The sequence below is a fragment of the Pyrus communis genome, chromosome 14, assembly GCF_963583255.1.
Source record: "Pyrus communis chromosome 14, drPyrComm1.1, whole genome shotgun sequence".
NCBI lineage: Eukaryota > Viridiplantae > Streptophyta > Magnoliopsida > Rosales > Rosaceae > Pyrus > Pyrus communis.
In genome coordinates, this window is record NC_084816.1 from 15,833,698 (window position 1) to 15,859,550 (window position 25,853).

General features: G+C 39.7%; 3 protein-coding genes across 3 annotated transcripts; 1 reads left to right on the forward strand and 2 right to left on the reverse strand.

Moving 5' to 3' along the window:
• Window positions 1-11,556: 11,556 nt before the first annotated feature.
• LOC137716451 (pentatricopeptide repeat-containing protein At2g22410, mitochondrial) lies at window positions 11,557-13,740 on the forward strand. Its single transcript, XM_068455913.1, has one exon. The coding sequence runs from the start codon at window positions 11,712-11,714 to the stop codon at window positions 13,719-13,721; it is 2,010 nt and encodes a 669-aa protein (XP_068312014.1). The 5' UTR covers window positions 11,557-11,711; the 3' UTR covers window positions 13,722-13,740.
• A 785-nt stretch (window positions 13,741-14,525) lies between these two features.
• On the reverse strand, window positions 14,526-16,151 carry LOC137716537 (ADP,ATP carrier protein 1, mitochondrial-like). Its single transcript, XM_068455990.1, has 3 exons — window positions 15,666-16,151; window positions 15,207-15,578; window positions 14,526-15,114 (listed from the first exon to the last, which is right to left on the reverse strand). Exons 1-3 carry the CDS (start codon window positions 16,149-16,151, stop codon window positions 14,818-14,820), a joined length of 1,155 nt encoding a protein of 384 aa, XP_068312091.1. The 3' UTR covers window positions 14,526-14,817.
• Window positions 16,152-23,014: 6,863 nt separating this feature from the next.
• LOC137716003 (uncharacterized) lies at window positions 23,015-25,298 on the reverse strand. Its single transcript, XM_068455390.1, has one exon. The coding sequence runs from the start codon at window positions 24,556-24,558 to the stop codon at window positions 23,218-23,220; it is 1,341 nt and encodes a 446-aa protein (XP_068311491.1). The 5' UTR covers window positions 24,559-25,298; the 3' UTR covers window positions 23,015-23,217.
• Between the last annotated feature and the right edge of the window lie 555 nt (window positions 25,299-25,853).

The window sequence follows — 25,853 nt, forward strand, 5'->3', positions numbered from 1 at the left end:
AGTAAAAAACGTTCGAGTACCACTACAAAAAATACCTTGCTAGATGAAAAAGTTTTGTCGGCTCAAAGCTGGTTTCGTTAACGTAGCCTTTAGCCAACAAAAGTTCTTCGGGAAAGATTAGTTGAGCAAAATCCATATCATGAAACCTTAAACGAAGACAACACAACTTTGTCAGGAAAAACCTAGTTAACCTGATGAATGACCCAATGAAAACCTCTCGCCCGAGAAGGATATCTCGTCGACCAACAAAGAATTAAATAATGTTGTGAACTTGACTCGACGAAAAAGTAGTCGGACCAACTCTAAGATTTAAAAATAATATAAATTTTGAGCGATGAAATCATCTGTCAGGCTAACATTTTTTAATATAAAAAATATTAAAAAACAATATTTATAATAAATAATTTATTCGTTCTATTTTTTTAAATTATCATAAATATTTAAAAAATGATATTTACATTTGAATTAAAATTGTTTGTACGATTATATGAAAAAAAAAAAAATTAGATAAACGTAAACTACTCGGTATATGCTCGGGTGGCTAGGGGAATGGCTCCTGAGGCCATCTCCAACCGACTCGACCAAAGGGTCATAGGGCTAAAAATAGCTCGAAATGACACGAAAACCATGTTCAACCGAAGGCTAGGCCAAAGGGCTTGTGGGCGCCACCGAGCCAAAACCACCAAATCAGGCCGGCGGGCTGGCCATTTCCAGCCAACCAGCCAGCCAACCCAATGAACCCAGCCCACTTTTTTATTTTTTTGGACGAATCACCATTTCTCACGTACTTTTCACCATTTCATACTATCTTACCACATTTTATTTCAATTTTTCACATTCTATTCTCTTCCAGCAATCTTTCCTTTAATTTTTTCCAATAATTTTCAAATGGCCACCTCTTTCAATAATCTTCCAATATGTCCGAAAATCTTATTTTAATATGATAGTTTAATTTAATTAATTATAATAATTTAATTAAAATAATAAATTATGTTTGGCCTATGACCCTTTGGCTTCCTCGGTTGGAGATGGTTTTTTGTTAAAGGGCTATGTTTGGCCTGACCCTTTGGCCTCCTTTGTTAGAGATGGTATAAAATATGGCATGGCACTATTCATTAAATATAATTTATTGCAGGGCTATAAGGCTAAACATAGCCTTTTGCCCCTTCTTTGGTTCAAGCCATCTCCAATCGACCCAGCTAAAAGGTCATATGGCTAAAAATAGCTCGAAATGAGACGAAAACAGTCTCCAATTGAGGGCTAGGCCAAAGGGCTTGTCGGTCCTCTGAAACTCCACCCCCAAAACTTTATGTAATTTCACATTTTCCCTTAAAAATATATGAGATTAGATTACATTTTCACCCCCACTCTTCTACCTAATCCAGATCTACTTTATAGATTGTCTTTCAAATTCTCTCATCTTTCTGCCTGCCACATGGCAGCACCCTCACCATATCTCTCATTTTATCTCTTCTCCCCAAGCACTCTCCCTCTCACTCTCGGATCTCTCTCGCAGCTCCTCTCCATAATCGACACATATACTCAACCACACCCAAACCCAAACGATTGCCAGCATAATCACCATCTTCGTGTGAATCTCTCTCCTTATCTCTCTCTCTCTCTCTCTCTCTCTCTTCGTCTTTGTGAAGCTCCGGGGCACCCAAAGGGCACCCAAAACCAGGTCTGGCGAACCCCAGCAATTTTCAAGCTAAACTCGGCCACCTTCAGCCACCCCACGGTGTATCGAAGGTAAGAAAACACTTCCCCATGCCTTGTATTTCATTTTAGTACTTGAATTGTGCCCTAGGGTGATAGATCGCCATCGACCAGAGCTCGGGAGGCTTCAACCTTCATTCCGCCTAGAACTAGGTCAAAAGACCCACACCCGGACAACCCATAACCTACCAAACCCAGGCCCTTCGAGCCATGACCAGCATTGGACCTTTGACCCGCTGAACCTCCAGCTCGCAAAATTCTAAACCCAAACACTATTTAAACAGCAAAACCTTTACCTTGGGCCAGGCTTTCAAGCTCAAGGCCAAATGGAACCCAACCCAAAAACCCAAAGGAACTGGCCATCGGGCCATGCGAGCTTGGGCTTTCAACCCATGATCCCAGGCCCAACCCTAGAAACCCTAAACCCAGCAACCTTTGGGCTGGACTACAAAGCGCAAACCCCAAACCCCTCAACCCAAACCCCAGGCCCGTTGATCAGCCCGTGACCCGAAGCGGACCTGTTAACCCAGTCTGACCGTTGACTCGGTTAACGCTAACTGTTGGCTTTGACTTTGATCGGTCAACGGTTAACGTTGACTTTTGTTGACTTTTTTTTTTGGGGTTTGTCTGGGACCCTTCCTAGGCTAATTTCGTCGTCTTAGACCCGTTTTTTACGTCCGTTTTCTGAAATTCAATCGTTTGAGTAGAGTTTTATTAATTGGACCCTTTGTGTGCTTAGGTGTGATTATTAGCTGCAATGTTGTCCTTTCTATTTCGTATGGCTCTTCGACGACAGAGTATTTGTGAGTAGACCTATTCTAACATGCATATTTTAATAGTAGAAATGCATACATGAAAAGCATGATTTAATGGTTACGTTTTATGAGTAAATTAGATTTGCACTTTATGATTATCATGCTTTACTAAGAATATTTTGGATTACCATATTTTATCAAATTTATGTTCTTTGTAGTATATATGATGGATGACTATATACTATTTATGAACATGTTTTTACACTACTTTGTAGTATATATGATGGATGACTATATGCTACGAAGATGTTTTGAGATATATGTACCTAAGTTTGGAAAGACTATGTTTAATGATTTTGTGCATATCTAGTGGTCACTGTTCTGCCTATGGGCGAAGATACTTTTAGATGGCTTTGGGTTGAGGGAGATATATGTGGATGGCTTCGGGCTGTGGGAGATATATGTAAATGGCTTCAGGCCGAGAAATATATGTATTGGCTTCAAGCTAGAAGATATTAGCACAACAGGCAACTATGACACCACTACTTAGCACACTACATATGATATATGTTTTATGAAGGTTTTATGGCATGCTAAGGTTTTCGGAAAACCTACTACATATTATGCTATTGAGTTTTCATAAAACTTTGGGGGTTAGTACGTTGATAACTGTTTCAGTATTATTTATATATATATATATATATATATATATCTACTTGGTCCACTTATGTTTGTTTTGCGCCCCCTCAGGACATAGGAACGAAGCCTATGATCTGCATTACGAGGCATTCCCCTACCAGTGATATCTTATCATCCTCTCTGCTTTGACATGTATTGTAATAGCACATCTCTATTTTACCTTCCGCTTGTACTCTGGATTAGTTGTATGCTCTGAACATGTCATGCATTACCATTAGATTCATTGTTGGCAATTGAATATTATTATTATATTTTGTAAGACTTATATTTGAATATTACTTTGCATAGTTATGTGCAAAATTTATATGCATGTTATACTTGTTCTCGACATATACATTCATTAAATGGCTTGCGTCATCCTAGGATGTCGGCCAGCACGTGGCCATCCTGATGTCCCTCTGACATCGGGATCGAGGCATGTCAAATTGGTATCAGAGCATACTTAGGACTTCATTCTTCCATTTGGTAATCATAGGCTTTCTTGTATCCATAATCTTCCGTCTTTCTAAATCTTGTTTGCCTCTTATTAGAATCATGGACCATCCCGGTGGGAATGTACCTCGACAACCTCGTTCTGGTCTAATGGGAGGAATTTAGCAATTAACCTCTGCTTTACGAAATGCTTTCTCAGGGAGTAATAGACTAAGTCGTACATACATAGAGATTGTTTGTAGCCATGACGTTATGGAACTTAAGGCAGTTGGAGCCTGTGAGGTGGCTGAGGATTGGTTGGAAAAGATGGAGGATACCTTAATGAGCATGAAATGCCTAGTGTATGAATAGGCAAATACTACTGGTTACTTCCTGCAAGGGGACACGAGGTTTTGGTAGAAGTCAGAGAAGGGCTCTCTCTAAGTATTACTGAGTTTGATAGTACTTTTCGGCGTCTGTCGAGGCACCACAAGGGAACCTATGGGAACCAGCGAGAGATGATAATATAGGTGCAGATTGCTATGAACTCGGACTATCACGAGTTTATGGTAGCACAGAGGCATGCATCATACAAGGAGATGATTAAGACGGCTTTAAGGATCGAACAGTCGAGGTGGGATAGACTTAACTAGGATCAGCCTTAGAGTCAGAACTAGCCTCAGAGTCAAAACTGGCGTTGGAACCAGAATAAATGGGATCATGGATTCCGATCCTTGAGTATGAGGGAGCATTCTACTTCTTCTCAGTTCGTTGGCCCCAGACACTTTCAATCGTTCAAGGGACAGGGCCAAGGTTTGGGATCATCTAGTAAAGGCTTAAGTAGTGAGCCGGCCAAGCGATCTTTCAACCATTTTAGTCTGACAATAGCACCTTGGACACTTTGTGGTTTGCGCCATCAAGGAGATTGCAGGGTGAATTCTGCCAGGTGTCACAGGTGTAGTGGCACAGGGCATTATAACCATGATTACCCTTTAGCATCACCATCAGAGAGTTATGCTTTTGGCTCAGGGTTACAGTGGGGGTGATTATTCGACTAGTTAGAGGTATGGCAGCAGTAGTAATCAGAGTACCTAATTTTCTGCCCAGCGACAAACACAGTACTCTAGAGTAGCTTTGGGCAGTTGTGCCCGGAGGAACTGAGCGGGCCATAACAACCAGGGTGCTAGGACTTGTGGCAGCCGTAACAGTGGATCGGGACATCAAGTTCATGGGCGTATCAACACCATAACTCAGCAAGAGGCAGAGTAGAACGCCCGAATCATTACTAGTACATTACTTGTTTGTGGTAATTGAGCTCGTGTACTGATTGATTCAAGTGCCATGTATTCATTTATATCTTCACCATTTGCATGGGTTATTAACCCGTAACCTACATCACTTGGTTTCGATATGTTCATTCAATTGCCACTTGGAGATCTTTTTTGTGCATAGTGGGAGTATAAGTATTATCCAATTGTTGACGAAGGGAAAATCTTGGAGGCTAATTTGATTCCCTTCAAACTAGTAGAGTTCGACGTCATTCTAGGGATGGATTGGCTATTTAAGCATAATGTTTTTGTTGGATGCAGAGAGATATTTGTGACTTTCAGTCAGCCTGGACGACCGTTGATCACGTTTCAAGGTGAACGACGGATCCTTTAAAATAGTATCATTTCTGCCATCCAGACAACTAAGTTGTTACAGAAAGGTTGTGTGGGATTCTTAGCCCATATAATCACACGGGATGAGTCTTCTTTGTGTGCTGAATATGTGCCAGTGGTGAAAGAATTCACCAACGTATTTCCTGAGGATTTGCCAGGGTTACCACCTGCGAGGGAAATCAAATTCACCATTGATTTACTTCCAGGTACCAACCATATTTCCTTGGTACCTTACCGAATGACACCAGCAGAGTTAAGAGAATTGAAGATTCAACTTTAGGAGCTTGTGGATAAGGGTTACATCTAGCCCAACATGTCTTCCTGGGGCGCACCTATACTGTTTGTCATAAAGAATGATGGGTCGATGAGACTTTGCATCGACTATAAGCAACTGAATTGAGTGATGGTGAATAACCGTTATCCTCTGCCTCGTGTTGACGATTTATTTGACCAACTGATGGGTGCTCAGGTGTTCTTAAAGATCTTCGTTCGGGTTACCATCAGTTAATAATCTGGAATGAAGATGTACTAAACACTGCATTCTGCACTAGGTATAGACACTATGAGTTTCGTGTTATGCCTTTTGGGTTGACGAATGCACCCAAGCTTTCATGGATTTGATGAACAGAGTTTTCAGACTGTATCTCGATCAGTCTATAATTATGTTCATTGATGACATCTTGATATACTTCAAGAATAATGTTGAGCACATGAAGCATTTGAAGTTGTTGTTGGAGAGATTAAGGAAAAACCAGCTGTATGCAAAGTTCAGTAAGTGTTAGTTTTGGTTGGACCAAATTAGTTTCCTCGAGCATGTGGTCTCTGCTGAAGGAATTAATGTGGACCTTCATAAGGTTTTGACAGTGTCTACATAGGAAAATCGAGGAATGTTACTGAAATAAGAAGCTTCATAAGGCTGGCAGGCTATTATTGACGTTTCGTACAGGATTTCTCGACAATCGCTTTGCCTCTTACTAAGTTGACATGAAAGGAGTTTTTAGGAGCTTAAACACCGTTTTACTCATGCCTCCGTCATTGCTCTTTCGAATGATAGCGGTGAGTTTGAAATCTACAATGATGCATCTTTATCGGGAATGGGTTGTGTTCTAATGCAGCATGGGAAAGTCATTGCCTATGTTTCTACGTAGCTAAAAAACCACGAGAGAAACTACCCTACTCATGATTTGGAACTCGGAGCAGTGGTCTTTGCTCTAAAAGTCTGGCGACATTACTTGTACGGTGAGAATTGCCGTATCTTTACTGATCATAAGAGTTTGAAATATGCCTTCACCCAGAAAGAACTGAATTTGAGGCAGAAAAGGTGGATGAAGCTCATTAGTGACTATAACTGCACTATCGAGTATCATCCTGGACACGTCAATATCGTAGCGGATGCATTTAGCCGGAAGTCTTATGGACAGCTTGCCTGCCTTTGAGCTATCCATGTTCCGTTATTGTTTTCTCTTCGAGAAATTGGCGTCATCATGATGCCAGATCCACAAGGAGCCTTGTTAGCATACTTCCAAGTTAGACTTGTTTTGGTGAATATGGTGGAGGAAACTCTGGAACTTGATCAACAGTGTGCAGACCTAAAGAAGCAGGTACTGGATAAGTTGAGACGAGATTTGAAAATCTGGAGAGATAGAGTCTTGGTGATGGGAAATAGGCTATTTGTGCCTAAGGATAATGAAGCAGTGAAGAAAGAAATCCTTGATGAAGCCCACATTTCGGCGTATGCTATGTATCCAGAGAGCACCAAGCTGTATTACACTATCCGTCCATTCTACTACTATTACGAGAAGAAATGAGATGTGGCAGAGTATGCGAAGAGATGCATTATTTGCTAGCAGGTAAAGACAGAGAGGCAAAGATCTGAAGGGGTAATGCAGAATCTCCTGATACTAGCATAGCAGTGAGAAGACATGACCATGGATTTCGTGTATAGGTTGCTGAAAACGCAGTTGAGGTTTGATGGTATTTGGGTGATTATAAACTGACTCAACAAGACTGCTCATTTCTTGCCTGTTTGACAGACCTATACACTAGAGAAGTTAGCAAAGTTGTTCATCGATAACATTGTTAAACTTCATGGTCTACCTGTCACTATCGTTTTAGACAGAGATCCAAGGTTCACTTCCAGGTTTTGGAGAGCATTCAATGATGCCATGGATACTCAGCTGTTGTATAACACTACCTATCATCCACAGACCGATGATCAATTAGAAAGGACAATTCAGACCTTGGAGGACATGTTAAGAGTGTTTGTTTTCCAGTGAAAGGGTAACTGAGATAGTTATTTTCCATTGGTTGAGTTTGCCTATAACAACAGTTATCACTCCAGTATTGGTATGGCACCATTTGAGGCACTGTATGAGAAGACGTGCCAAACGCCGTTGTGTTGGACAGAGGTTGTTGAATGGGTGTTAGTAAGGCCAGAAATTGTGGACACTACCAATGCTAACATCCAGTTGATAAAGAAGAACATGAAGGCAACACAAGAACAGAAGAGCATTGTGCAGCGACATTCCAGGGATTGGGAGTATAAGATTGGTGACTTTGTCTTCTTGAAGTTGTCTCCCTGGAAGGGTGTGGTTCGATTTAAGTAAGGGAAGTTGAGCCATTGATATGTTGGTCCCTATCAGATTACGGAGGGAATTGGCGCAGTTGTCTATATATTGGAGTTACCACCAGAGTTGGCACATATTCACAACGTTTTTCATGTTTCCATACTTCATAAGTATGTGCCGGATCCCTCTCATGTTATTCAGTTGGAACCGCTAGAAGTGAATCAGGATGTGAGCTATGTTAAGGAACCAGTGGTGATCATCAATCGGTGGGAGAAAACTCAGAGGAAGAAAGTCATTTCATTGGTGAAAGTGTTGTGGAGAAACCATGTAGTTGAGGAAACGACTTGGGAAACGGAGGAACTGATGAGGAGCCAGCATCCGTATCTATTTATTTGAGATTGTAATTTCCGGGGCGAAATTATTTTAGGGAAGTAGATTATGAAACCCCACCCCCAAAAATTTATGTATTTTCACATTTTCCTTTAAAAATATATGAGATTACATTTTCTCCCTCACTATTCTACCCAATCTGGATCTACTTTATAGATTTTCTCTCAAATTTTCTCATGTCTATGCCTGCCACGTGGCAGCTCCCTCACTGTATCTTTCATTCTTTTTTCTCCCCGAGCACTCTCTCTCTCACTCTCGGATCTCTCTCGCAGCTCACCCTCTCCTCTTCCTAATTGACACACACACTCACCCATACCCAATCCCAAACGATCGCCAGCACCATCACCATCATCGCGTGACTCTCTCTCTTTCTCTCTTCGTCTTTGTGAAGCTCCGGGGCACCCAGAGGGCACCCAAAAGCAGGTCAACCAAACCCCCACGATTCTCGAGCTAAACCCGGCTACCTCCGGCCACTCCATGGTGTATTGAAGGTAAAAAAACATTTCCCCTTGCCTTGCACTTCATTTTAGTACTTGAATCGTGCCCTAGGGTGGTAGAACGCTGTTGACCAGAGCTTAGAAGACTCAGCCTTCATTCCGTCGAGAACCGGGTCAAAAGACCTACACCTAGACAACCCATGACCTACTAAACCCAGGCCTTTCGGGCCATGACCAACATCGGGCCTTTGGCCCGCTGAACATCCAGCTCACAAAACCCTAAACCTAAACACTTTTTATTTAAACCCCAAAAGCCTTACTTTGGGTCGGCCTTTCAAGCCCAAGGCCCAATGGAACCCAACCCAAAAACCCAAAGGAACCGGCCTTCGAGCTGTGTGAGCTTGGGCTTTCAACCCAGGATCCCAAACCCAAGCCCAGAAGCTCAAGCCTAAGAACCCTAAATCCAGCACTCTTTAGGCCGGACTACAAATGTCATATCCCGGCCCGGGCGGGACCACTTCCCGGGCCCAACTCCACCATAGCACGATATTGTCCGTTTTGGGCCCCGACCACGCCCGCACGGTTTTGTTCCTGGGAACTCGCACGAGAATTTCCCAGTGGGTCACCCATCTTGGGAATGCTCTCGCGCGCTACTCGCTTAACTTCAGAGTTCCCATGGAACCCGAAGCCAATGAGTTCCCAAAAGGCCTCGTGCTAGGTAAGGATGAGAATATACATATAAGGATCACTCCCCTGGGCGATGTGGGATGTCACAACAAAGCCCAAACCTGAAAGCCATCAGTCCAAACCCTAGGCCCGATTGACCCGACCCAGACCCGTTGACTCATTATGACCGTTAACTTCGGTCAACGCTGACCGTTGACTTTGACTGGTCAACCGTCAATGTTGACTTTTGTTGACTTTTTTTGGGTTTTGTTTGGGACCCGTTTTTCGAAATTCAGTCATTTAAGTAAAATTTTATTAATAGGACCCTTTATGTACTTAGGTGCGATTATTAGCAGCGATTCCGTCATTCCTATTTTGTACAGCTATTCGACGACGGAGTATCAGTGAGTGGACCCCTTCTAAAATGCATGTTTTAATAGTAAAAATGCATACATGAAAAAACATGATTTAATGGTTACGCTTTATGAGTAAATTAGATTTACACTTTATGATTATCATGCTTTACTGAGAATATTTTAGATTACCATATTTTATCAAATTTATGTTATTTGTAGTATATATGATGGATGGCTATATACTATTTATGAACATGTTTTTACACTTCTTTGTAGTATATATGATGGATGACTATATGCTATGAAGATGTTTTGAGATATATGCACCTAAGTTTGGAAGGACTATGTTCATTGATTTTGTGCATATCTTGTGGTCACTGTTCTGCTTATGGGTGAAGATACTTGTAGATGGCTTCGGGCCCAGGGAGATATATGTAGATGGCTTCGGGCTGAGAGATATATGTATTGGCTTCGGGCTAGGAGATATTAGCACAACGGGCGACTATGACACCACTACTTAGCACACTATATATGATATATGTATGAAGATTTTATGGCATGCTAGGGTTTTTGGAAAACCTATTACATATTATGCTATTGAGTTTTCATAAAACATTGGGGGTTAATACGTTGATAACTATGTAAGTATTATATATATATATACATATCCATTATTATTGTATTTTGTAAAACTTATATTTGAATATTACTTTGCGTAGTTACGCTCGAAATTTATGTGCATGTTCTACATGTTCTCGGCATATGCATTCATGAAATGGTTTGCGTCACCCTCGGGTGTTGGTCAGCACGTGGCCATCTCGATGTCCCTCGGACATCAGGATCGAGGCGTGTCAAGCCCTATCTGGCCAAAACCACCAAATCAGGTGGGGTCTGACATGTGGAAATGGCCAACTCGGTGGCCTGATTTGGTGGTTTTGGCCAGGTGGAAATGGCTAGCTCGTAAGCCCAGCCCACTTTTTTTTTTTGGTCGAATTGTTTTCCTATAAATACCTAAGCCATTCCTACACCATTTCTCACATACTTTTCCCCATTCTATACCATCTTACCTCTTCCAATAACCTTTCCTATAATTTTTTCAATAATTTTCAAATGGCCACCTCTTTCAATAATCTTTAAATATGTCCGAAAACCTTATTTTAATATGGTAGTTTAATAATTAACCATATTAATTCAATTAAAATAATAAATTATTTTTGGCCTATGCCCCTTTAACCTCTTCGGTTGGAGATGGTATTTTGTCAAAGGGCTATGTTTGGCCTATGACTCTTTGGCCCTCTCGGTTGGAGATGGTATAAAATATGGCATTATACTATTCATTAAAATATAATTTTTGCAGGGCTACAGGGTTAAACATAGCTCTTTGGCTCTCATTCGATTGGAGATAGCCTGAAGGTCGGCCGGGAGCTAGGGAATCTTGTTGCCAGAAGCTGACAAGGATTAGGATACGGCAATGAAGTACATGCGTATTAATTTTCGATTGCGCACAACACTTATGTCAGTGCGCCGCTTCTTCTTGTAGGTGCTCACCTTCTTTCTTTTGGCGCACTAGCTCCATCTCCTAGGCTGCAAAGTTTCTTGCCTTCCATTACCCAACCCCGTCCATTAGCAACTGTAGAGACACCTTTGGATCATGTCTTAGCTCCTTCATAGGCATGTTTAGTTGATGTTGGAAGAGGTTGGTGAGATATTCGTTCTTCTTCTGCATCATAAAAGCCTACAACAACAAAAAAAAAAAAAAAAGAAAAAAAAAAAAAAACCAATTAAGATTATCAATCAGAATTTAAATCTTATTTATTGTAATGAAATTGACAATCAAAACATAGAGGGTGATACTTACAAAAATGTGGTTCCCGATTCCGTTGCCATAATGGGCATGCGTCTCCCGCCAAACCTCCAGGAAAGGCGAACCAGTAGCCCCCAATTTTTTCACGACACACACCACCCACCACAATTTCCAACCCTCAATTTCCGTTTTCTTTCATTTCATTTTTTACCTGTGAAGAATTTATGCTTAATTGGAGCTGAATTTGTAATGTTTAAGCTTGTTGGTAATTTTTGGTGTGAAGTTTCAACTTCAGTCCCAAAACCCCTACAACGTCCCCTCTTCTCTCTCTTCCACACTCGCTCCCTCTCACCCCACAAAGACAAACCCACCAGTTGGAACACAACCCACACTTCAGTTCGAACAAACCCACTACTCTCCCTGTTCGAAACATGCAAATCCATGTCCCAGCTGAAGCAAATCCAATCCCAGATGATCCTTACCGGTTTAATCTCCGATGGGTTCGCTTCGAGCCACCTTATCGCCTTTTGCGCGCTTTCAGAGTCTCGAAATCTTGATTATTGTATCAGGGTTTTATGCAATGTGCAGCACCCAAATGCGTTCTCGTGGAATGCGGCCATTAGAGGGTATTCGGAGAGCAAAAATCCGAGGGAAGCGATTGTATTGTATAAGAAAATGTTGAGGAATGGTGGGTCGAGACCGGATAATTATACTTACCCGTTATTGATAAAAGTTTGTGCTAATTTATCGTTGAGTTTTGTGGGTGGTGAGGTTCTTGGGCATGTGATGCAATTGGGTTTGTATTTGGATATGTTTGTTCACAATGCTGTGATTCATATGCTTGTTTCGTGCAGAGAATTGGAGGCTGCACAGAAGGTGTTTGATGAAAGTTGTGTGAGAGATTTGGTTTCTTGGAATTCTTTGATTAATGGGTATGTCCGATGTGGGTTGGCATGCGAGGCGTTGAGGATTTATCGGGAAATGGAGGTGGAAGGAGTGATGCCGGATGAAGTTACAATGATTGGGGTGGTTTCTTCGTGTGCTCAACTTGAAGATTTGAGTATCGGGAGACAATTTCATTGGTTGATTGAAGAAAGTGGACTAAGTTTGACTATTCCTCTTGCTAATGTGCTTATGGACATGTATGTGAAGTGTGGGAATCTTGAGGTTGCTCGAGCTTTATTTGACAATATGAAAAAGAAAACTATTGTCTCATGGACTACAATGATATTTGGATATGCCAAATACGGGTTTCTGGAAATTGCTCGCAGGCTTTTGTATGAGATTCCGGAGAAGAATGTCGTGCCATGGAATGCAATGATTAGCGGCTATGTCCAAGCCAAGCATGGGAAAGAAGCTCTGGCTCTGTTTCATGAAATGCAAGCAAGAAATATACGTCCTAATGAAATAACCATGGTTGGCTGCTTATCTGCATGCTCACAAATTGGAGCACTTGAGGTCGGAATATGGATTCACCATTATATTGAGAAACAGGCTCTTTCGTTAAATGTTGCATTGGGGACTGCCCTTGTCGACATGTATGCTAAATGTGGGAACATCACAGAGGCTCTCAAGGTTTTCTGGGACATGCCAGGAAGAAACTCTCTGACTTGGACAGCTATTATTTGTGGTCTTGCCCATAACGGACATGCACATGATGCCATAACTTACTTTGCAGAGATGATCAAAACAGGATTGGAGCCAGACGAGATCACCTTTCTTGGGGTGTTATCAGCTTGTTGTCATGGAGGTTTGGTTGAAGAAGGTCGTAAGTACATTTCGTTAATGAAATCGAAATTCAATCTTTGCCCCAAAGTTAAGCATTACTCTTGCATGGTGGACCTTCTAGGTAGGGCTGGACTTTTGCATGAAGCAGAAGAGCTTATCAATAGCATGCCAATGAAGGCGGGTGCTGGGGTCTGGGGTGCATTGTTCTTTGCTTGTTATGTTCATAAAAACGTTTTGATGGGAGAAAGAGCAGCTTCCAAGCTTCTTGAGTTAGACCCTCTTGACGGCGGAATTTATATTTTGCTTGGTAAAATATATAGGGAATCACATATGTGGGAAAAAGCAGAGAAGATACAGAATTTGATGAAGGAGCGAGGAGTAGAGAAGAGTCCTGGTTGTAGCTCAATAGAGGTGAATGGCATTGTTTATGAGTTTATCGTCAGAGATAAATCACACCCTCAGTCGAAACATATATATGATTGTTTGATTGAGTTAACAAGACAAATGGACCTTTATTTGCCAAACATTTAAATTAACATCACATCCAATATTATGCCCTTTTTGATCATTTTACTCAGTATCAAACACTATAACATTGCATTTTTTGGTACCCTTATATGCAATCTCATTCTACAGGTAGTACATACATAGTTTAACTTAACTATGCTTCTTAGCGCCACTTAGTATATTATTGTCTAGTGGTATTTCTCTTCACCTGTAAGTGAGAGGTCTTAGGTTCAATTCTTGTCGAAGGAAAATTCGAACCAGTTTATTCTGACCGGCCCCACTTCCTTAGTGTAAATACATGGTTATATTAAACATTAGGGACCAAAGTGAGGAGTTAAGCTAATCTCATAATTCATGAACCATTTTGGTTAAAAGCCTTAAAAATAAAATAAATAACACTTCTTAGTACTTTGCCATGACCACCATGGTAGAAAGCAAAGACGCTTCCTATGATTATTGCATTATGTGGTGCTATTCACTCATTTTTACTTCCCACGTATCCCTTGTTGAACCTCTTCAATTCATTTGAGCCAACGGTCGGAAATTGAGACGAGTGTGTGAAAGATAAAAAGGGATGGGTGGAGAGCACTACCCTTGTCATATATAGTTCTAATTGCTTCCCCGTTACTAGTCACCACAGGGTTTAGATAGTGGGTTATAGGTAGTTAATTGTTAGGGGAGGGAATTGATATGGACTGAACTTTCGGCAAGGTACATAGACATGATTGTTTTCTGCCACTGTAGAGGTAAGGAGAGTTCAGCATTGTTAAATGTGTATGTTTAACGTGGACTCATGCCATCAAAACATTCAAGAAACAAAGAGCGAGAGAGAAGATTATGACAGCATATGAAACACAGCCTCAGATACCAACATTAATACATATAATTAAGCTTAAACATTTAACAGTAGGAGGTTGCAACAGCTCTTATAGCCAGGATAATGCGAACAGAACTCCCAGAATATGGTGTTTAGGAGACGAAATCCTCTAAACTAGGTTATTCAGTGAGAATCCCATTAATTAATTCCAAAATTTTAAAATATAACTCAAGATATGAAATGATGTTTTCTTTCATCAATATCTGTAGCTATCTCGGGGTGCCGTTGTCCATTCAGTTTTACTTAAGCTCCACCAGAACCATACTTCTTTCCAAACACTAGCACCTGAAGCTTGTCGTAACCTGCAAGCACACCCGCACCAGCAACTGCACGAAGAATGTTAGCACCAGCACCCTTGAAGAGAGACTTCGCACCCTCGTTCTTAAGGATTTGAGAGAAAGCGTCGAGCGAGCTCTTGTACTTGACGGCTTCACCAGATGTCATCATCATCCTTCTACGGACAGTGTCAATTGGGTAAGATGCAAGTCCAGCACCGTTGGTGATAACCCAACCAAGACCAAAGCTAGCAAAGAAACTATCCTGAAATTTCCAAAAAAAATGTGAGATAATCCCCATTAGTTTGTGTATATGGACAGTGGAAATATGACTTAGTGCACAAGCAATCCACTTACCTGCAACTTTCCAGTGAGGATCACAGGCTTCAAAGAATCATACATTCCAAAGTACAAACCACGGTACACAATGATTCCGACACAAGAAATGTTGAAGCCGCGGTAAAGGCCAGCAATGCCATCTGACTTGAGAGTCTTTTTGTAGACATCAACCAGGCCATTGAATTGCCTCTCTCCTCCCTTCTTTGCAGCCTTGGAATCATTTGCAAGACGCGTACGAGCATAATCCAAAGAGTAGACAAAGAATAGAGAAGAGGCACCAGCAGCACCTCCAGATGCCAAGTTACCGGCAAACCATTTCCAGTAGCCATCCTTGTCCTTTCTGAAATTGAACAGGCTTTTGAAGTAATCTTTAAACGCAAAGTTTAAGGCCTGAACAAAGGGAAAACAACGTAAGCACACTGCTGTAAGACTCACAGATAAAAGAGATAGAGTGCGAGAAAAAGATGACGTAGTTACCTGAGTTGGGAAGTAACGGATGACATTTGCCGTGTTTCCTCTCCACAATGCTACCATCCCCTCATCTTTCATTGTTCGGCTAAAACAATCTCCAATTCCCTTGTAGGGTTCAGAGAGCCTGCCAGCCTTGATCATCTCATCCTGATTTTGAATTAAGAGCTTTACACGCTCAATTGGAGCAGCAGCAGTCTTGGATACAGCAGCAGAAACGCCACCCATTAGAAAATCAATTGCAAAGCCCGAAAATCCTTTCTCCTTTGGGGCTTCGATACACACAGGCAAGGCACGTGAACCGACCAACGGATCATTAGCTCGACATGCTTGGTTCATGGGATATTGCAATGCTGCATTTGAATAACTTCCATATGAAAAGCGCCTTTGATTGATAGAAGGCCTCTGGATAACCCCATAGTGGCTGGAACTCAGATGTAGCTCATGACCAGAAAACTTTTCCGTGATAGTTGGGTGCTGGCGCCTATCAGCCATTACTTAGAAAAGAATCAAACACCTGCAAACTCATCCGATCTTGTAATCAGAAAGAAGGCCAAGGGAAAATATCCACTACGATTCCAACAGTTTGACAATGTCATGCAACATATAGAATTCGATGTTTCCAGACAGCAACAAATAAAAATTATACAAGTGATCAAACAAATTATAACAGAAACTCCAAGGGATTAACAGATCAGCAACAACAATGAACCCTAAGTTAAAAAATTTTGAAAATATATGACCGAAACAGTTTTCAACTGTTGAACAATGTTAATCACGTAAGAATAAAAGGAACCAGCTGACAAATTGCTTCTCGATAACTCTAAAGCTATCACAATCCATCTGTTGCATTCAAAAGTTATAAAAACAACGTAAACTCAATATTTCCAGCTTGAAGTTAGCAAGATCATATGGGAATTCGTTGCTTAAAGTTTTAATACATTTCCCTAATAGACCATTTAAACTCATAAATAAATAAATAAATAAAGATATTGGTTGAAATGATCATTTTACAGATCTCAATTGTTGGAATGACTATTGTTCAATCGATATGTCAGCAGTATTTAATTTTGATCATATCAGCAATCGGAATAACCAAGCAACCGGGATTTGTATGATCACTTCAGCCAATTTCCCAAAAAAAAAAAAAAATTTGGTAACACTGAGTCACTAACTGAATATGAATTTCTAAACATTATGATAAGCTTAATTATATGGTAAAAGGAATGAGTAGAAAGCGAGTGAAAGGAAAACTATATCGTTAAGAAAAACAGAAAAAATAAATAAACAAATCCACGCTTCACATAAAATGATAGGAGTAAGCAAAAAAAGGTTCAAAACCAATGAAAGCAATCGACCAAACGTGGATCACAAAGGGTGCCAAATATTTAGACTACTATTTTGATAGATTGGCACTTCTGAGTCCTGATCCAGCTTATTTTTGTGCTTGGTAATTGCGTTAACAAAATGAGAATGCATTAAACCACCGAAAGAGCACAAACAGTCGATGAAATGGAGTGCAAAAATCGCTACCCTAACCCTAAACAAGAACCAAAGATACATTCAACAAAATAGATATACCGTTTACACCAGTTGATGTATGCGATGCAGAGAGAGGAAGGGGAAGAGTGGTAGATTTATGCGACCCAAAAGAAAAAACAGAGATCTGAAAAAACCCTTTTGATGATGGTTTATAACAAAAATGAAAATACAACAAAATATGTGAACTCCGAAAGTTAAGCAACATACAAGGTCAACAACATAAACACCACATAAAAAATATTAGGTCAGAGAGAGAGAGAGAGAGGGGTTACCCTTTGAGCTTGGGAAGCGGAAGGGGAAAGGAGGAGAGGTTAAGGAGGAGATATGGTGGGAAGGCCAATGACACTCACAAGGGTTTGAAACCGAAATGAACACTCCCTCTTATACTTATGGCCTCTGAATTTTTTTTATTTAAATTTTTTGCCAATAGAAGAATGATTTTTTATTTTTGCTTCTTTTAAGCAAAGAGTTCTACAATATTTCCCTAGTGGCCCAGTGATTTGGAAGATAATCTACAGCCGTTAATATGGTAAAAATTAAATGTTTGTTTGGGAGAGATGAATGAGTGGACTTGGTGAGTATTGGATGCACCACTTTTTTAGGAAAGTTCTGCATTTGGCATGAAATTATTTTTTAGGAAAACTAATGAAAAGAGCTTGAAAACTTTGAGTTTTAATGATAATGACAAAATAAAGGGTAAAGTGAATAGTATCAGGATTGACTTTTTAGTGTAAAAATGTAGTTTTTCGTTAAAGTGAACAGTACCGTGAACTTTTCATTAAAACTCCCTTTTTTTTTCCTTACAAATTGGCATGGGATTAAAGTGATTCTTCGAATTTAGTTTGGTTGGTTCTTGGTTTGATTCAACAATTAGGTTGTTTTTAGGAAATATCTTAGCTGGTAGCATTTTCGTGCTTTGAAATGACCGTTTTAGATTTTTTGTTGACTGGAAAGTTCTTCGCTAGGCAAGTTTTAAGGGAATGTACAATGCAAATATGATTTTTTTTCCTCAAATGTACATCTTTAGGAGATGAATCTTGCCAATCAAGAAAAGAAAAGTAAATGAGATTGTAAATTTACATCAGTCTCACTGGTGTAGATTCACATCTACATTTCCTGAAAATATGATTTTTACATTTCAATGTGAAGATGATGCTCTTGACAATTTGAAAAGCCCATTGAGTTCACGAACTAGATATTCAAGAATGAGTATGAAATTTCCTTCTTGTTTGGCAAGTACAATCATGAGAATGCCAATTGTGTTGCATGGGTTTCAAACTCCCAGAATTCGAAGGCTTCATGGGCATTATTGGGATATGATTTATTGCATATGTGCACGATATTTTACACTAATGCTTCATGATAGTAAGATGTTGATGCTAATCAGGCCACGTGTATTGTAGAAATACGCAAATATAATTTCTGATATTCATGTCTGGGTACAAATATTTTGTATTATTCTATTTACATTATATTGTACAATAGTATCACATCAATCATAATACTTCCGTTTAAATTTTACCATCTTTATTTTCACAAAGTTGGAATTTAATTTCATTTTGACCTTTTAAACATATCTATCAAGCCAAAATGAACAACTACTTTAAATGTATCTATCAATCCGAAATGAACCTAACACCTCCAAGAACTTTCCTGGCCCACACCTTAAACCTTAAACCTTAAACCATAAACTTTCCCCACACACAGGAAAGCATGTTGAGAATGACATCTGCGGGTCTTGAATGACATAATATTTCAACATACACAAGACTAGGGATATTCAATATATAGATAAATGCCCCAAGCACGCACCATTGACAGAATCACCCTTTCAAGTGTCATTAGTATTAATTTTTACATAGAGTAAACATCAGAAACATACATATTCTTGTAGTCTTCGGTGTACAATGAAAAGTACAATCTAGTCTCCTCTAAGCCTTCCCTTCATCATGGTCATACGCATTGTAATCATCACATAGAGGCTATCTTGTACATTGTCTAACAATTTAAAATATGCATATCTCCATGTCTTCTTAACAATTAAAGAACCAAACACTCCCCAAAATCATACAATGAAACCTAGTGCGGTGAAAATATACAATCATGGAAATTCATGCTCATTGTCCACATTGTTCTAACTATCTGCATCAATGCCCTTTGTTGGTAGACACTCATTCGGAAGTGGAGTACCACATAGTTTTGTATTCCCCTCGAATGCAGAAGCATTGCAACTTTGGAGTTGAGTGCTTGTTGGGCTTGGTCCTTCAAGATTATTGTACGACACATTGAAATATTTTAAGAAATTAAGGCTTGCCAATGACAACGGGATGTTTCCAGACAAATGATTCATGCCTGTATTTTTAATCATGTTTCTCACAGATTACACACACAAGGACTACCTGGTGTGAAATTATTTCTCCCTAAAACAATGCATACTATTTTATGTGCACACACACCAGAAACGGAAGCATCGATTTTTATCCTGGTGGGAAGTGAAAACGCGAACTTCATGGCCATGGGATGCAAGTTCGACACCCGCGTCGACGATCAGTCCTTCAGCTCCACCTACCCATCACATTCACAACATAGAAATCTCAATCCCAAAAACTCCTTCACAAAAACAACAGAAGGAAAAGAGAAGAAGAAGAAGTAACCTATACCCAGATCGGGATGAACGATTGCAACGTTCAACTTGGAGCCTCCTTTCTTCCCCGCCATTTTTTCAGCTCCTTCTTTCTCCCCGTTTCTCTGCAGATTCTAATTCATAATCCCAAACTGGAGAAACCATTTCTGATATATTGGGCCGAAACGGGTCGGGTGTGGTTCTTCGACAAGGCGCCCCAAAAGGCCGAATAGGACGTAAATCTAGGACCTGAATAAACACTTCAACTGTCACTCTATAATTAGAAATTATTTTAAATTATTTTATTTAAAATTGAACACAAACAATAAATGATGAAAACTGACCACATAATGTATGATGAAGTGATCCTCAAAAAGAGGATCCGGAAAGGATCCTCATCCCTGAATAAACAAACAAGTAATATGCAATGAGCAATTTAGATCATCTCTAACCAAAAGAGCTAAATATAACCCTGTCTAAAATTATAGCCATGCAAAAAATTATTTTTAAATGAATAGTATCCATACTCTTAGTTTCCAACCGAAATGGCTAAATATACACCCCACAATAATTTATTAGTTTTAAGTTTTATATTTTAAATTTATTGGTTAATTTAATTAAACTATCTTTAAATGTTTTCAAATCAAGTCGTTAAATTTGAATTAATTATTGTATTTGAGAAGTTGTGCCCAAAAAAAAAAAAGGCTAAGAGGAGGGTTATGTTTGGCCAGCCTGATGCCTCTTTGGCCAAATAATGGTCAGGTAGGCTCCATAAAATTATAGTCTAGTAATCGGTTGGAGAAGAATTTTTGGGCAAATCAGGATATTGTTTGGCTTTTGGATCTTGAGCCTTGGCCTAAGGAGATGAGAGATTGGATCACACAGGGGCCAATCAATAACTCGATTTTGAACTTAACACAAATGTTATACCTCCTCAACATCATATGTTAGTTGAATTTAAAATCTCTCACTTACAAGTAAAAATGAATACTACTAAACCTTCGTACTAGTTGCTGACCTCATTTAGTTATCGAGACAAATACACTTGTAACCTAATTTAGTGATTGATTCATAAAATCTTTATTATCGCACCCAAAAAATCTAGTGAGGATCTAAGTTGAGAACCTTAACTTGAAAATTACATGTGGGATCCAGTTTGTAATATTTCATAATTTGAATCAACTATTTTTCGGGTCAGTTTGGGAAGAGCAACTTACTTGGCAGGGGCCGTAACATCATGCACCAATAATACAACGTCATGTGGATAGAAACTTACACGTGCCGTTATACCATTGGCATGGAACATCACAATGAGAGTGTACTTGTATTATGTAAGTCCTCCTGTTTAGAGTAATTTTTTAAGAGTCAAAATACTTGGGAAGAGGTTACACAAATAAACGCATTGAAAGTGTTTTTTTTTTTTCACAAAGTGATTATAGCCCTCTTAAGAACACTCTCAAATGAGATGAATCACACTTCAGAGTGACCTTTTAAAGGACATAAATTATCAAATACACACCATATGTGAAAATTGGTACGGAATATACGACCCTTGTAGCTTGTCTATTTTGAGGAGAGCAATTTACATGAATTGGCCACACCATCACAGTAGCGTCCCAGTTCAATCACAAAATGTCATGTATTAATCTAGTTACGACATTGTGTTATTAGGCCAAGCGCTACTGTGACGTTGTACCAAGTCCATCTCAGTCATTTTCCTATTTCCAGGGACTATCAAAGATTGTTCACACAAATCATTCAAATCGAAAATGAAGTACTTGTTAAATTGTAAATCGAATAAATAGACGGACATTGTGCACTTCATAAACCCAACCTCAAACCAACCAACGATGCAGTGAGGGACACCATTAGCTTCACGTCTCGTCCATTTCCGTTGGAAATCCTCAAATACGTGCTGCTTGTGTGATTGTCAACAAGATACGATAGAGTTCCCAAGCACCCGTAATTATTTCACCGTGCTAAGCATGTAATAAGGTTGGAGAACCCCAAACTTGCAGCAAGATTCAAGCCTTCAATAGCAGCACCTCCTCTGAAAATACCTAACTCATCTCGAATCACTACTCCGAAGCCAGCGCTCTCCAAAGAACCACACCAAGCACCATCAGAATTCACCTTAACAAAACTCTATCAGCAGGGCACCATAACTCATTAGTAGCATTAATATGTGGAGCCTCATGTCTCAAGAAAGCCGATGGCCGTGCAGTCCTATAAACCTCAAACGCCTCTCCGATTATCTAAATTACTCTCTTTGGCTCTTGCGGCACATCATTGAACAAAAACGCACACCTTGCTTTTCAAATCTCCCACAAGTAAAGCTAGCTAGCGAATGAAAAGTGTCCAGCTGCTCTCCCTTTGGCCATCTCGAATTTTTTTCAAAACCAAGAGCGGTAACTTCAATATTTTTCATCCTGTAATTCATAGTACCAAAGTCCATGCACACTGAACATAGGCCATTTGAGGTGATATGCCAGCTACAAATATTCTCTCATCAGGAACTCGAGGAAGCGCTTTAATCTTCCATAAATCTTCCAAACTGTGCAGTTGTTAATAAGTACAATAGCACAGTCACTGAATCCTAAGTGGCCTTCAGCTACAATCCTTTATAATTTGCATGACGATGGTCTTTTTCAGCTCAAATTTAAAAATTTAAAAATAAAAAATAAAAACATAAATAAGAAGAAGAGTGCAGTATTTTACACTACAATGTCAAGGTACCAAAGAAAGTAGAAAAACTTCTAGTAAGTCATCTAAACATTCCCACCATTTGACAGCGGTATGTAACACGTTGATTCCATCAGAAATCTCCAAATAGTTACTTGTAACTAGACCATGAAAGAAATCAATGTAAAACTGCAACTAATACTGAATTACTATGTACGAGAAATAAGAGCTAAGCCTATGATCTTCTATGGATTTTCTTGAGGTAAAAACCAAAAGAATCAGACCACAACCAAAAAGGATGCTGAAAGAGCTATACTTTATGTGAGGACAGCATCATTCACCTTCATTTCCATAACTCAAATTAACAAGTTTTTTTATTGAGACGGTAACATGATTAGCAACAATGACAGTTTGAAGACTAAACCAAATCAATATATAACACCTACTACATGCCTTAAACAAGTAGAACAATACAATACTAACTTACATCTTTACAGGACCGCAGCCTACATCCACAAAAATCTCTGTTATTCAAAAACTAAACTCGATGGATAGGGGTTTTAGTATTTTTCCATAAAACTAAACAAAAGGGCGAGAGAGATCTCACAAGGTTAGAGTGCTTCAAAGGTCTTCTTGCAGAGTATTGACTAAGCACGGGATGTCTCTCATGATCCAGTTAGTGCTCACACAGACAGCACTTGCACTCTGAAGCTATTAGTGCCTTCCCAAATCAATATGGTCTCTTCCTAACCCAAGCGAGGAAGGCTCTAAGGAAGCTTCTGACCTCCTCAAATCTATTTCCAGTTCCTTCTGTCTCAATTGCAGCACCCTTCTCTCGTTCTCTAATTTCATTCTCTCATTCTCTAGTCTCAACCTCTCCAGTTCCCTGTCTTTCTTGCTACAATATCTTAGCCATTTATACCTCTGCTTCTCAATCTCCAAAGCTTCAGCCTGGAAGCTGACTCTTTGCTCTTGGAGTTGCTGCTTCTGTTTCTTGATCCAATCTCTTCGCTCCCATAAAGACTTCGTTGGGTCTTGAAAAATCTCACCCATTTCAACTTGAAAACTATCGAGAAGAACATATTGCGGCCACAAATGGCCATCTTCTTCCCTAACCCTCTTCCTCTCACCCATTCTTCGCATTCTCTCCCTATCGTTATCGGCATCATTATCATCTTCATTGTCTAATTCATCATCTTCACTATCATGGTTTTCTTCAGCTTCTTCTTCTGCGGATCCATTATTGTCTTTAGAGCACCTCCCAAGAGGTAGAGAATAACCATGGGGATCGAGATCTTGGCAGTCAGGTATCCTCTGTCCATTATGATAAGCACACATTTCTTTATAAAACAAGTGTTTTGAGCTCAGTATCTTCCTAACGTCATCCTTCACCTTGGCAGAGAGGTGGGGCATTGCATCCATAAGAGCAGGGTTCTCTACCACTCTACAACTAGTTCCTCTCCCGAGAATATCGTTCAACCTCTTATACCTTTTGTTCAAGTCATTAAACTTGTCTTCACACTGCTGAGGAGAGACATGACAACCTTTACTAATCATTATTTTCGACACAGTCTTCCACTTACCCTTCTTCTGTAATATCCCAGATTTCCTCTTAAGCCCCTCACTGCCTTCAACAGAACCATCATCACCCACGCAAGCAACAACATCTATAACAAGCCTGACCACATTATCAGTCCACTTCATTCGCTGCCACGGACATCCCTTTTTTCCCTTGGCACCTTCAATGCTCTCATCATCTGTATAATTTTGTTCATCTTCATCACTTAAGTTGTAAGCGTTATTGGCATTAAATGAATCAACAGCCTTCCCTTTGCCAATAATCGAACCAACTTTTGGGATTGACCCTTTCACTTCCACAAGCCCAATGGGATGGCGATCGCCTGCAACGCCCCCCATCACATTCATGTGATGTTGATGTCCTAACAATTGATGACCCAACTGCATCTCTTGGCGTCTAGGAACCGGCGATTCAAGATCTAGTATCCCCCCACTAGGACCAGACAAAAACCCACCTCCCAACTCTGAACCATCCATCTTGCCACACTCAATCACAATGCCCTAATATCCAATTTAAGTTTTAACAAAAAGCAATAGAAAATCGGAAACTAAAAGCTTCGATCCTAAAAATCAACTCAAACCCCATATGCAGACAGTTGGCATATCTCAGCTGTCGACTAAGAACAGATTAGGAAACAAAAAATTCCGATAACCAAGTCTGACGCAACTTGTTGGTTTACCAGAGGCTTTTTCCACCACTAGCACCGAAAACAATGGAAAGGTTTTAACACTCACAGTTTCTTTCACACTCCTCCATTTTCTCACCAACCAAACAGATGGTATCTCGAGATTCCCATAATGCCCAATAGACCAACTAATGGCAATCACTCGACGCCTATTCAGGGATGTATCTCGAAACCCAAAACTTGTGACTGAATGTAAACCGAACCCAGAAACTCCAAAAAGATCCAATCTTGATGTTTACCAAGTTGTGGAAATTTTCTTAGAAAGTTGAACAAGGAGTTATAACACTAATTGATCCAAAGTCCAAACATGAAGAGTAAATTAATCCAAATTCCAAATACAGACCCCATATCAAAGAAAAAACATAGATTTTTGGAAGCGTATATACCTTTTCAAGATCGAACACGAGGACTTGAACCAATCAGTGAAGAGACCTTGAACTGAGGTTTCAGCGAGGTTTCAGCGATGAGTTAAAAGTAGTGACCAGTTGTAGACTGTTTTGAGTTTGAATCGAACGAGTTAAAAGTAGAATGTACGAAGAACTCACCGCCGTTTATTACATTGACTGTCTGTAGCAGAGTCAAATGCAATGAACAGTGGTGGTTGGTAGTACGATGTTCTCCTATTGGTTTCTTCACACGAAAAATCATCCTCGCCAGATTCTTTTCTTAGGGGTTACAGGGGTTTTGTGATTTCATCCGTTCATCGTATATTATGCGATCAATAATTAATTTAAAATTTAAAATTAAATATGAATAATACTTAATAAAAATTGATCGTGCAATATACAATAAACGGATGAGATCACGGAATCTCGAAGATGCTTACGAGCATCCTTTTCCTGTTAAGACATCACCACAAGTTTCGAAAAAATAAAAATAGGAAAAAAATAAAATAAAATGTGCGGGCTTGAGGCCAATCGGGGCCGAGGGTGTTGAAATCTTTTCTGAGTAAATTCTATGAGACTAAATTTGCAGACGTGCCAATTTGTAGCCATAAGCCGAGTGGGTAAAGGTTTTTTCTTTTTTTTTTTTTTTTTTTTTTTTTTTGATTAATTCTTATGATTGTGTTTAGATTTGACTTTTTTC